Source organism: Poecile atricapillus, chromosome 4 (assembly GCF_030490865.1).
Source record: "Poecile atricapillus isolate bPoeAtr1 chromosome 4, bPoeAtr1.hap1, whole genome shotgun sequence".
Lineage (NCBI taxonomy): Eukaryota > Metazoa > Chordata > Aves > Passeriformes > Paridae > Poecile > Poecile atricapillus.
This window is the reverse complement of record NC_081252.1, coordinates 47,649,243-47,663,336: the sequence shown is the minus strand read 5'-3', so window position 1 is coordinate 47,663,336 and position 14,094 is coordinate 47,649,243. Positions and strand designations below refer to the sequence as shown.

General features: G+C 33.9%; 1 protein-coding gene across 1 annotated transcript in view; it reads left to right on the top strand.

The window, feature by feature from the left end:
- The window catches only part of TUSC3 (tumor suppressor candidate 3), a 111,025-nt gene extending 97,193 nt beyond the window's left edge, over positions 1-13,832 (top strand). The window contains exons 8-10 of the mRNA XM_058837938.1: positions 3,798-3,872; positions 6,186-6,276; positions 13,547-13,832. Coding sequence (XP_058693921.1) covers positions 3,798-3,872; positions 6,186-6,276; positions 13,547-13,562 — 182 coding nt within the window. The 3' untranslated portion in view covers positions 13,563-13,832. The remainder of the gene's footprint in view (positions 1-3,797; positions 3,873-6,185; positions 6,277-13,546) is intronic.
- Positions 13,833-14,094: the final 262 nt, after the last annotated feature.

Sequence of the window (14,094 nt, the reverse complement as noted above, 5' to 3'; positions counted from 1 at the left end):
ATAATATGCCCTCTTGTAAGGGGCCAGCAAAGAATTTCTCATGTTTTAATCATCACCCTCCAAGCAAAGAAACAAACCAAACAAAAAAAAAGAGAGAGAGAAGACTAGACCACTGTAGATCTTTCTGTTGATCAGATTACTCCTTGACAAAAAAGTATGTGCTTTTATTTGTTCCATGTCTGACAAAGTGAACCAGCAGCTTTTAAAGATTGCATGATAATCTATCCCCATTTTAGGTTACAGTAAACTGAGCACAGGCTCGAGTGGATGAATATTTTGTTCTCTAGTTTTTCTTGCTCATATGTTCTTAAGCATCTGTGTGATCTGCATTTTAAAAGGTAGCTGTTTCTTTGTGTTTGTAATGCTAATGCCAGATTTTGCACCCCTGGCAGAAATACAACCAAATATGAATGACACCACCAAACTTTTTTCACAAAAGTAACCAAATGCTAGTCAAGCTATTTTTTCTCCTTTCATTCCTCACTTACTACTGATTAGGAATAAATTTGTGACATAAAGATATAAATTATGTATTACATTAATAAACTTAGGAATGATCAGGTTTTCTTCCTTTTGGGCATCCTGTAATTAAATTTTCTATTGAAGTTTGTTAATAATAAGTATCCCAAATTTACTAGCAACTAGTTTCATTTTGTAGGGTATTTATAATTTTGGATTTTATTGATCTGATATTTTTTGTTTTGTTTTGGATTTGGTGATCTGTTTTTTCCCCTCCTTCTGATAAAGCATCTTGATTTTTTTCAGGGCTGAATGCTTTATTCTGTTACTACTGATCATTTTCTGTATGAGCTTATAAATTGTGATAATTACTGTCTTTTTCATACTACTTTAAAACTGTTCTTCCTGTATCAAAATTCAAAACCTTTTCAAAAGCCTTATGTAGATATGTTTTCAATTTTTATGAAAACATGTATCAGCTGGGAAAAGGAAAAGCAGAAGTTTCATATGTAAATGTGTAATAATTTGAGAAGGTATATAACAGGATTTACACAAAAAAAGATTAATAGAGAAATAAATTTATTAGAAAGCATGAACATCTGAATTTAAAACATTTGCTTGCCATGGCTTTTATGAGTGCCACATTCCCCTCATCTTTTCAAAATAGTTTCATAATGCATAGTAGATAAAGAGGAATTGGAAAATAAGTACATCTTTTGATGCATCATTTTTTGCAGATGAAAAACTGTCCAAGTAACTACTTGCTAAAGTTTTACATTCTTCACTGTTAGAGTGATACTAATCTCAAAAGATTGTTTTCAGAGCTGGGACTCTTGTTTTATATGGTAGAATATCAAAATAGTGTAAAGGCATAATATAGAATGTTTGAAATGAGTAAAAAATAGTAACAAGCTATATATTCTGTGGTAAAAAGATAATTACTGTATTGAAATGACACCTCAGGTTGAATTTTTATTTTAACATCAGAGAGATGAGGCAAGTACCATGCACAGTGTTAGTGTGGCTATGAAGCTGATACTACTGAAAGTAAGAGGCAGCCAATAAGGCTGAAAGCTCTGCAATGATGACTAAAGTTAGAAAGCAGCAACTGAAGCAAAAATAGTGACAGCATGAGGGAAGCTTTAGGGGTAATGATGTGAAGCTCCAAAACACTGGGAAAAAAAGCCCAGCGCAATTCAGGTGGTTACAGATGTATCATTCTCAGTTGTAGAGCAAACAACTTACTTCTGTGATATTGTTGTTCCTGATGGTAAGAAAAGTGAATTAAACTATTGGTCTGCTAAGAAAATAAGAACTGTGTTACAGAAGGGATGTCTCCCAAATGGCTTTTTAGTGCGTGGTTGGTTGGTTTGTTTCTCAGAAGCAGCCAGGTAAGGGAAATAGGAAAGAACTGCATTATGTATTGATATTGCATGAGAAAATCAAGCCAAAAAAAAAAAAAAAAACCACATTTACAAGGCATTTCAAAACCTTTGCAAAAAGTAGCACTTCCCTAAGAGGACCTGGTGAGTTACCTTTATATCTTGGGACTGGTTTTTTTTTCTCCTGTTAAACTCAGCAGAAAATCACTACTATAAATCTAAATGACAATTGGTAAAACAAAGTTATTAGATAATGCTACCTTAGATGTTTTTATTCAACAGGATAGAAATATATGTGGAAATTTTTTTCTCACCCTTTTTATGTGACAGCTGCCTCAATTAATGCATCTTTATGCTTTTGTAACACTGGAAAATAAAGAATTTAATTAATTTCTCATGACATTCTCCCCAGTTCTTCTTCCCTACTGGAAGCATAGCAGTAGAACAGGAGATTCCCAGTCTCATATGCACATGAATCTGAATCTTAACAAGTAAAATTTTTAGAAAGCATTTTTTTGTATTGTGGATTCCAAGATTAATTTTTTTCACAATATTTTGTTTCTTTTTCTTTTTAATATATTTTGTCAAATGCAGTCATAAGCTTTTGGAAGACTTTAATATGACCAATTATTCATAGACTGGCTCTATGCATTGCAGCTTGTACATGTGTGAGGAATTTCATCTGAGCTACTAGCATGTTTTTAATTAGAGCTTAATTTCGGACTATAGGTAGATGGCTGCGTCAAAGAGGTGATGTTAAAAATTATGTTTTCTTCATGTTGCCTATTTGCTTCTGCCATCTTTCCCCATTGATATTTACTTTTTAAAATGTTATTATTCTTAATTTGACTTTTCTCAGTTTGTGTCTATAAAATTTGCAAGTCAAACCTGAATCAGGCTGCTCATCTCTGATGAAGTGTGAGTCTGTTAGCATTGACAGTTCTAAAACCTTTTGTTCAAGCTCAGCTTAATTAAAATCTTACAGTGAAAATTCCAGATGTCTTTGAACAATCCTAAAATTAAAAATATTAATACATTATGTTTAGTACGAGTGTAATGTTTCAAGATGCAGATATTACTTAAGGATCTAGCACATTTGAAGTATCTGCTTATTCCTGAAATTTGTAGTCTCCATGGGTTAAGTAATGTTGAAAACTCCAACCTTATTTGACTATCTGTAAAGTGTGTTGAAGTTCGTGTTTCTTGCAATTGTGACTTATGGCTCTCATGATTCACACCTGCTTCAGAGTGGCATTCAGGCTTGCCTCTGCTTCAGAACAGATGTTATGCACAGTAGTAACCATTCCTTTTTGTTTATACAGTTTCAAATAAACAATCAAGAGAATGGCTTAAGAACTTGCTAGATAAGTGAAATTGTTTTATCATTAGTACTTGTTCACATTTGTAACAGTTATAATGAGACAACAAAACACTGAAAGTGACTGAGGACTTTGCCTCTGAGATGTTTCTCTGCTAAACTATTAAGCAATATGACACTAAAGAGGGAGTTAATGTCTTATTTAAATGCAGAGGAAGATAAACCAGTAGTCCAGCTGCTTCAGTTTGTAGCAAATAACCAGTGAATTCTGTGTAATTGCAGGGAATGATTTCTGGATCTTACAGTTTTAATTTTTTAAAAATCCTTTGCTACCAATATACAGAATATTTTCAAATACTGGGGAGTGGCTGTTTCCATAACTGTCCAAAATTTGTGTCCTATTTGATGACTTGTCCTTTAAAGCTTCTTGAACTGTCTTTCATTTTTTTTAAAATCCAGAATGCACAAAGGAAAATCCTACACATTTTTGCCACAGGTGAGTGTATCAATATGCAGTTTTTATATGTAAATACCTTCTTCCGTTTTATGAACTTGAAAAGCTGTAGTTCATAGATGTACCGTTGTGGCTTTCTGAGGTATCCACACATCTGTTGCTTTCCTTGACAATGGCGATACAGATGCTGCTATCACCATGGGAATGGTACTCCTGAATGAAGCTGCTACATCCAAAGGAGACGTTGGAAAAAGGAGAAGTAAGTTGTACTTTATAGCTAAGGTAATGCTTAGACAATTAAAAGACCCTGTGAAATTACAAGTGAATATCTGATGAAGTTTTCAGAAGGTCTTTACCTTAAACCAGTGTTTACCTTTAGTTGTTTGGAAAAGAGGAGAGCATTAAAATTCTGTTGATAAAACTGCAGTCACATGAAGTAATAACAGTAAAAAAATACTTGAAGCATTCTCAGCCAAGGTACAGCTTGACTTAGTAACTCTACTACATTGCATAAATGCTTTTTGGCTCTTGAATTATATCAGAAATCAGTGATATAACGAACAAGAGTTTCAAAACATTGTTTTCAAAATAAATGTATGCATTTAAGATGACAACATCCAAGAGTATGAAAATTCTTTTATTTGGTACTCTTTCCAGTATCATATCTCCAGAGGAAGAAGGAGACCAGCAGGTGTAATACAGAACATATCCTAATCTGTAATGTCTGAAGTTATTTAGCTTGAAGTGCAATTTTTATGTTTTTCTGAATTTTGCTGTTACTCAGAATATTTGTGAGATTTTTTATGTCAATGAATCACATAAGCACATAACATGAAAGTGTTTTATCCAGAATCAAATTTCCTCACTGTTATGTCAAACAACAAAGGTTTTACTGAATGTGACATAGGTTGAAATAAATATGCCAGTCTGCCTTTGCACCTTTTATATCCCCTGACTTATTTTTCTGATATAAGCCATTGAAGGTCTCTGGAAGATAACAGATTTCCCACACTGCCTCCTCTTTCAAGATCAGTTCTTTAGCTCCCCTATAATACACAGTATTTTAGATAAAGCTGGCCACTATTTTCTTTAAAAGTTTTCTAGAACTCTTCATAATAGCTGGTTGAATGGCTAGAGATCTCTCTAATCTATAGTGATTTGAAGGTCTCCTTCAGCAAGTTATAGATATGTCATTGATTCTGAATACCTTCTACAGTAATTAGCTTTAAGAGTGGTGTCAAAGGATACAGTGATAAGGATAAGTTTAATTGGAATATGATCCTAGATCTGGGCCTGAGAACACAGGCACAGTGAAATATCAGTGGACTGCAGTAAAAGTTCGGGCTCTTAGCTCTTTGTGGCCATTATGTGAATACTTTCTGTGTATCTGCCTTGCACTGTTCATGCTTCCAATTTATTCATCCATGCTTGGAAATCATATTTGTGAGTGGTGATTTCTTTATAATGAAGTGTGTTTATTAGTTTTGTACATGGCTAGTTTTCTCAAAATAACTGTAGAAATTTTATATTCCAGTTGACATGTGTCACTTTCCACATGGTCAGTTTTAATGAAAAAATGCATCATTGTCAGTTTCCTCGGCTTCATGTTTTCTCATCCTTCACTCAAAGGCAGCACACTTTAGATGCATGAATATTGGAATTAAATAGCAAAGGGTTGGGTAAAGTAGGAAGAGTATAAGAAGAGGAGTTCTTAAAAACAAAGTAGCTCACTAGAATCAAAGCATTATCTAATGTATATGAGCTGCATCTCAGTTTGTAAAATGTTCCCCTTTTTAAAAAATGTATTTACATGCAATAGAGTGGGCTATCACAATCAAGATTTTTTTTATGCTGTCATTCCACAGGATGCCAAAAGATGTTCCAAATTTTATTTGTTAATTTCAGCATTTACTTTGTGAATTCGTTCTTTCTGATAGATGCAAAGCACTTTCACCTGGATGGTATCAGAAGATTTGCATAATTGTTACTTACCTTCAGAACCTGAAGATTTGTATTGCTAGTGAGCTAAGAGTAAAAAGTGGTTTGGCTGCCAGCCTTGGAACTTAGAACAGTGACATTTTTAGCCATTAATAACTAGATAAAGTAGTTACTAAACTGCCTTTACTGCTACTTCAGCCGTAGATGGTTGGCTAGAGAGAACATGATTCCATTAGTCAAGGGACATTTTTCTAAATGTAATTTTTTTTTTTCCCAAAAAGAACAAGCAAATACCTGAAATTAAATTATTTGATATGTATAATTTAATGGGTTATTAAATACATTATCAGAAGTAAGTCGTTTGCATCCACATACATTTGACTTCCAAATTTCTGCTTTTTCTTGAAACTACATTTGCCCTGACAGGTTATTTTTCCCTAATAACCATAAATGTTATTTCCATATCTGTTTGAAATCCTGTCAGAAGATAGTGGGTTTCAGCAGTGAAGGCAGTAACATTTTGTATTAACTGTGTCAAAATTCTCAATAAATGATTGACATAAATAATATTCTTTGTAGGGATTGCAGTTTTAAATCTTTCATGTGCTAATAAACAAAGTTATTTTTTTTCCAGTAATATGTCTGGTTGGCCTTGGTCTTGTGGTCTTTTTCTTCAGCTTCCTGCTGTCAATATTTCGCTCCAAATACCATGGCTACCCATACAGGTAATCTGTCTTTAAATTCTCATCCTATAGATTGCAGTAGCTTTGTAGAAGTTTAAGAATTGCTTTTAGCTAAACAATCTTTAATCTTTACCACTGAAGTCAATGGAAGCTGGTAGAAGCAGGAAGAATGGTGATTAATTTAAAAAAACCAAGGAGGGGTGGAATGCTATTGTTAGCATGACTGTTAAAGCAGACCAGTTAAAAGGGTTTGAGCACAGATGTGTGACATATACACTGCCCCCTGAAAAATGCGAAAAGAAAACATACTTTGGTCTGTAAGGGTTTATTCACTATTTATTTTTGTATATATGATGTACATAAGACAAGGCATAAAACAAAAAAGCACTGTACTGTGATAAGATTTGACTTCACTAAAAGTATCCTTTTCTTTTGTCAGCCAGACCATGGAGGAGAGACAGGATTATAGGTTTTCTAAATTATACATACCCCTGTCAGTTAAACAATTGCAATTTCTCTGACCAGTGAAAAAGTAGATTTCTTTGATTAGACCGCATGATTAGTACAACAACCATTTTTGTATTCTGTGTTATATTCCACTAAAAAGAATTCAGCCTTGCAAGGCCAACTTAGATGTAACATTTCAGCTATTAGCTTACAAATTTTCTATTAGTTTTCGCTCTAAGACTTCAGAACTATTTTCATTTTTATAGAGGTTGATCTCTTTAGGCTATTTAAATGACATTTATGTTGCTTCAGATTAGTTTTATTATTTAATAACACTATACTGAAGACAAGGAAATTCTTCCCATTGCAATGTGTGTACAAGTTATGGTCCTGCTTTTTAGTAATTTCTGCTAAGGAAAGAGGTCTGTAAAGAGCCCAGTAGCATCATACTTCAAAATTTCATCAGTATGAAATTAATAGTTTGCCAGTTGGGGTAGCCTGTCCTGCTTTTCAGCATCCTCTCTGAAGATTACTTTTAGCTTGACTGACTTGGGGTGAAAGGCAGGATCCAGATTTCCTAAGTGTAAGGTATTCTTACCTTCTATTAACTGCTTAAGTCTTAAACTTTAAAGAAGCAGGATTTATGAGCTTAATCTGCAGCTCAAAGCTCATTTGAGAAGCATTGCAAAAGAATGACAACCCGTGGTCTGAGCTCCCATCTTCTCATAGCAAGTTTATTAAATGGAGATGGCGGTGGTGGCGGCATGTTCCTTGCCATGTGATTTGTCAGTTACTAAAGAGAACCTGACAGTTGTATTAGTTTCATTTTTAGTGTGTTTTAGGAATGTTTATATCACCTGTTATATCTATGCCAGACCTTGCATTGCATTTGTGAATGTTTGCAATATGTCTTTTTGGCTCCAGTCTGGTACCTAGGATGTCAGGTGCTGAACAGCATTGTGAGCATTAGTATGCTCTGTTAGTTTGCATGCCAACATGATACCATTGGTGTTAGTGCAAACCTAATCACTGAGTATATCTTGTAGCATCAGGTATTACAAGCTTTGGTAGTCTTAATTTAAATAATGTAGGGGTTTTCCCTCTTTTCTTGCTAATCTGTTTACTGTAAATACTAGGTGGAGTAGATTTTTTTTTGTTTTGTTCTCCCTACAATTAATCTAGATTTTTAAAAAAATATTAGATATCTTTTAATAGGAGTGTCTAGAAGAAGTTTGAGGCCTATGTAGATTTCATACTTACCTTTTATTATCCAAGCTAAAAATAAAGGACAGCAAGATTTGGGGCTAGATGGCAGAATTCTATTAAAAATTTTATTAAAAAAAATTTAGTTTGATAGGTGATGCATATCAAAAGTAAGTGTACTTGTTAGTATGCTGAAGCTGGTTAAAAAAGAAATAAATCCAGGACAATGCTGAAAAGAATAATTCATCACAATCCTGATAAAATGAAGTAGTGCCACATCATTTTGTTACTGTGAAGAAATTATTAGATCCATAAACCAAATCCTGTCTTAGGAGCTAAGTAGACTCAATACCACAACTTTCAAATAAAATAAACTCATAAAGTAATGAACTGTGTGTATGCCTAAATACATATGAAACATTTGATAGCAGTGTTACACAGTTTTCTTGGGGTTTTTTTTATAAAGTTACTGCTTCTGCATGATAAAGCAAGATCTTTTGAGCTTAGTTGGTCTGTCCTAGATTGTTCCAAGTTTTCGTGGTAATAAATTAATCATTCAGTCTTAAATGCTCAAGGCGGAATTATTGGAAACCGTCACTAGAGCTGATCCTTTTGCTCTGCTATTATCAAATTTCATTTACTAATTTCACAAATGTTTAATTTACTTATCTGATCCTTTCCAGTGTTAAATCTTTCATGTTTCTATTGGTCTCTTGGGTAGCTCTGACCCAATTTTCTGTTATTTTGAATAAACATACTATTGATTCTTTGACACTTCAGTGGTCTTCACATGTCATCTTCATCATGAGCCTGTAGCGTTTTTTAGAGAAGCCTCTTTGTTTTTTGTGGATAGTTCTTATGAATTTTAATGAACATGCAAAACATTAAGGAGGACAAAGTATATAAACTGTTATTTTCTCTTTCCTCTTTTAATTTAGTATCCTGCATTTTAAACTTCAGTCATACATGATAAAATACATTAATCTTTTTGTCTGAATTCCTTGAGATCTTCCAAGTTCCACACTTCATCAAATGATCCCAGTGCAGATATATCTTAAGATGTGAAATATGTCTATCCTTTTCCTTTCATTGGTTGTAGATTTCACCTTGAAACTATCAGTCTTTACATAATGAATTGTCCTCAGGCTAGTAAAGCTTTGCCTTTAACAATACTAACAACAATGCATACTAATGATCTGTCAGGAAAAAAGTAACATTATGTTGGCCTGCCTAAAGCAACAGTTAAAGATGCTTTAATGTTATATGCATGACCTCAAGCATCAACTTCACTATCCTACTTAAAAAAGAGAAAAATTCAAATGTCCTAAATTGTTTCTGTTCTCTGGCACTGAACAACCAAGTCAGTCCTTTGTGAGCCATCCATTGGTAAAAAGTGAAACAGTAACACAATTCTTTTCTGCAGTGACCTCCATGTAGCAAAGATACATCAAAACAGAGGTGCATAAACGTAAAGTCAGAGTCAAAAACTGGAGAAAGACGATTATTTCTTTTTCTAATGTTGTCTATAAGGTGCTCTTTAGAGGGCATGTCTGTAGTAAGGGACAATAATTTTGACAGACTCTTTTCAGTCCACTTCAGACATTTTCAATTCTGATTTGATTATTTCTTTCACAGGATTTTCTTCTTGAAGGCTAGGGTTGGGCAAAAAATTGTTTAGTTAATATGCTGGGAAAATAGTCTTATAGAGTATAACATTGAAATGGGAAGGGTGATGCAAAGTGGGGGTCATAGGTAGGTTACTCACTAAGTGAACACATCATGATGGATGGGCTCACATGCAGCAAATCTCTGGTTTTGCCATAGCAGGACTTTTTCATGGCTAATCCACCTTTTTTATGGGAATAAGATGAAAATTTTCATTTTGCTAAAACTTTACACTTTAATTGATATCATTAACTACTGAAAGATTATGTAATAATTTTGTTTTATACTGTTGAGTGTTTTCTCTTTATAATTCTCTCTGGATGAGAAAAGTTTGTTGACATATCTTAGACAATGTTTTTTGGAAGCCTTCTTATCCTAGTATTTAAAGTGAATAAATTATATATTAAATATCAGATACTCAGTGACTGAGCAATAAAATGTCATTATATTAACTCAGAATTTCATCTGTCAACTCATACGCATGGGAATGACATAGAGACCATTCTTCACTATAAGCCAAAACCATGAACTTTAAAGTTTACTTTGCTAGTCAGGAAAGAGCTTGGCTCTCTAGAAACCACACCTTAGGCAGTTTCAGCCCAAAAAGCATACAGAATATAAAAAAGAATGAAAGAGGATGCTAAGAACAGATTATATCAATACATGAGCACAGTATTTTAGGCATGTAAATATTTGTAACACAGCTTCAAGAGGACACAGGAAAAAAATTTATCCATGCTTTACTTATATATAAAAAAATTCTTGGTTTTATCTTCTTTTAGCTTTAGCTGCAGTTAATTGCCCGACAGTGTTTTTTCTGCTTTGTTTTCTGAATGGAACTTCTAGCACAGTTTCATTACTCTTAACACTTTAAATTGTTCTTTCAAGACTACATTTTATCATTTGTTGTTTTAATCTCAATTTAAATGAAATTAACACCCAAAATTTCTATGATTTCATAATTTTTCATTAAGTATCTTTTGAATTTTTTTAGAACCTGCCCTGTTGTTGAATTTTTCATTATCCAATTATCCTTCATAGCCATTATATTCTAGTATTATTTACAAGAGTAATGTGAAATTTTTTTAGTTAAACCATAAAAAATAATCAGCCTTCTGAACTATGTATTGATGGAATGGAAAATACATATTCTTTATTGGCTAGCAGAGAAAATGAACTAAGCTGTGCAAAGCGTGATAAATAAAAGATGCCTTATTTTCATCAAAAACCCATAAATGTTAAGTCAGACATAAAGTATTCAGTTATTGCTTGGGGAAGGACAGTCAATGCAACAGGACACACAAATTGCCAGATGCCCCAGAGCTTGAAAATTCCTCACATTCACTGTATACACATCTACCCTTGTTGTAATTAAATTAGTTTCAGTAAAGAAATCCTGTATAATATTGAAATTGAAATTAAATGCAAGTGAATAAAACAGAAGTTATTTCTTGGGAATATACTGGAAAAAATATTAGTACATAAAACAAATAGTGTTTACAGACATATGAAATTAAGTTTATTAATAAACATGAGCACACTACTAATAGCTTTTTAGATATTTCATGCACAATTAAATTGACTCACCTTAAGTTTATGAATTGGTAAACCTACTTCTCTTAAATACCAGGGTTCACAATTTGATCTGTTGTGTCCAGCATAATTGGCTACTTTCTTTGAAACACCAGAAATCAGGAATATTTTAAAAGACAGGAAAACAACAAAACACAGTTGTCAAAACAAATCTCTTACATTTAATATTTTCTATACTACTCCTGTTAATGTAGCTAAACAGTATTTTCTTCAGGAAAGAAGCTGCCTGTGGAAATGGAAGGCAACACATTACAGTCTCCCTCTGTTCATTTAAACCATCTAGCAGCATGCTGAATTCATGAAAATTCACAAACTTCCATATTCTTCTCTATGGGAAGTGTCAACATCAGTGCTGGTTTCTAATCCTTTAAAAAATGTGAGATCGGAATTCTAAATGTCTGTTCCTGTAGCAGGTCTCTTAGGAAGGATGTGCTTCCTACTGTGGCAGTTTGGATGCTCTTTTCCCAGCAGGACCTTTCCTTCTGTGATTATAACCATTAAAAATGCCTCTTTTTGCTTGCATGCCTTCTCTCTAAGTCTTATGGTTTACCATTTACTTTTACCTGTTTCTGTCCATTCCCATCTAGTTTATGTTTGGAGGGGCACAGTTTATTCAGGCTTTCCTGTTCTACTTCATGAACATGTAGAACATGATTTATTTTGTCTGTCTGCAGATCTATCTCAGCAGATGTTGTCCAGTTTGTTATTCTTGATTTTTTAGAAACTGCTCACCCTCCATCTCCTTCTTTGCAGCTACTCCATGTTTCTTTAGTGGCGTTTTGGCTTTTTGTAGTTGAGTGAAAGAATGGTTGGGGTTGAAGTGGCTCCTGGAGATGAGTCACTCTTCTAAAGTAGGTTCACTTATAGCAGGTTGAACAAGATCAGTTCCAGGCAGGTTTGACAGAAGGAGCCTCCACAACCTCTCTGGATAACCTGTTCCATTGCTCTCACCCTTGAAATAAGAAAGTTTATCCTCATATTCTGATGGAACTTGATGTGTTTCAGCTTTCTAGCCTAGGGTTTTCTTTCTTCGCTTAAATTTTCTTACACTTGCTTTAAAAGTTTGTGTTTCTCTTATCTATATTCTGTATCATGTTTCTTAGCTGCTAAAGGTGCAGTTCCCTTCTAGACAGAAAGAAAGATCAATAGCTGTGGTAGTACCGTGTTGTTCCAACTGCTGTATTTCTTCGCTGTTACATCATTGAGTGTTTTACACCTCTTAAGACTATCAATGCTATCTCTCTGATTATTGAAACCTTCAGCCCTTCCCACTTTTCTCTTCAAACTTTTTCACTATTAGTCCTCTCTCTTTTCCTCTCAGATCCTTTCCTATACATGGCCTTACTCATCTGTTCTAGACCTGGGTTACGTTTTTAGTCACATGTGCTCATCATTCTCTTACTCCCCCCTTCAGCCCTCTACAATTCATCTCTTCATGAAGTTGTTCTCACTAGCTTTTCCCTGTCGTTAATCCCTTCACCCTCCAGCACCCAGCCAGTTGCCATCTGTTTTCCCCTGGTTTGTATGTCTTGCCTAACGAGCTTGTCAGCTTTTTGCAGCATTGAACATCTTTATACTGATACAGTCTTTTTAGCTTGTGGCACTTGTATTTATCTTTTGTAATGATTAATTAATTAATGCCATGAATGGAAAAACTGGTGAAATTGCTACAACGTGTATGCTAGTGCACACTGCATATCTAGGAGTTGAAAGACCTACCAGGAAAAGCTAGAGGCAGTACTTCCATTCTCTAGTTCTTTGCTCGTGTGCTAGTACAGTTAGTCCATAGCCACACACAAGTCTCTCTCTCTCTCTCTGCATTCCCACTTCCCAGTCTATAGGACTTGGTAAAGTATTTAGAAAGGTGTGACACACAATAAATATCTACTTTTTAGAAACATAAACTTTCATTCCAGGTGTAAAGAAACAGAAATACCATTGGAAACTTCTTAATTTATTAAAATACTAAAAATTTAAGAGTCTGCAATACTACAGAGTCTTGCCAATCGTTCTACACTCTCCCAGCCCTGGGGCCACTTCAGCAGTAAAAGAAGATGGTTTTAAATAAACCTGAAATATCCCCTGGGAGAGATTTCTCACTTCAAGTAGTAAAAGCAGATGCAGAACTTGATTAAAGAGAACAGATGTTTGAAGAGTGTTTTGCTTTTTAATTTTTTTAAATAGGCAAATTTAAGGTTCAATCACTTATGTTTTATTTGATAACTTTCATGGTTGCTTAGTAATCACTAAATGGAATATAAAAACTTAAGAGATTGTTACACAAATGTCAAATGACTTTTCAAATTAATATTTGAAGTCCTTGTTTATTATTCTTTACAAATAATTTTGGTGCTATGCTTTATATGCATTTTTCAGCATTTAATAATGTTTTCTTTCTTTCCAGCTTCTTAATTAAATGAATTCAAGCGGGATTCATTTAGAGCTGCTTACCATGAAGATAAGCTATAACTGCTATTTTCAGCCCACCAATGTTACATGTATTCAAGAATCTTTTGTTGGTTCATCTGTTTTTGTGATAATTTATATAGTATGGTGATAGAGAAATGAATGCAGTTTTATGCAATAAATGCGTAATTTATAGAAACATATGGTAAATATCTCATTGGGAAGTGCTAAAATGTTATGAATATAGTGTGCACAAGAATTTAAATAAATTTCAATATAATGGGCTTCTGTTTAAGTCTTCCTTATGAAGTGTACTACATGGATCCAAAGGGTATTTCTGAGATTTTTTACCTGAAGTTTGTTTTGAGATGTGTTTTTGAACTGAACAAAATAACATCAGTTCTTTAACTACTATTAAGAGATAAACCCTGATGGAAAGTATCATTTAATGACTACACCTTACCCTCACTTTGCTTTGTAACAGAGTGTTTATACAGAGTCTCTGATCACCTCTGACATGCTGAGCCATTAACGTAAGATTATATT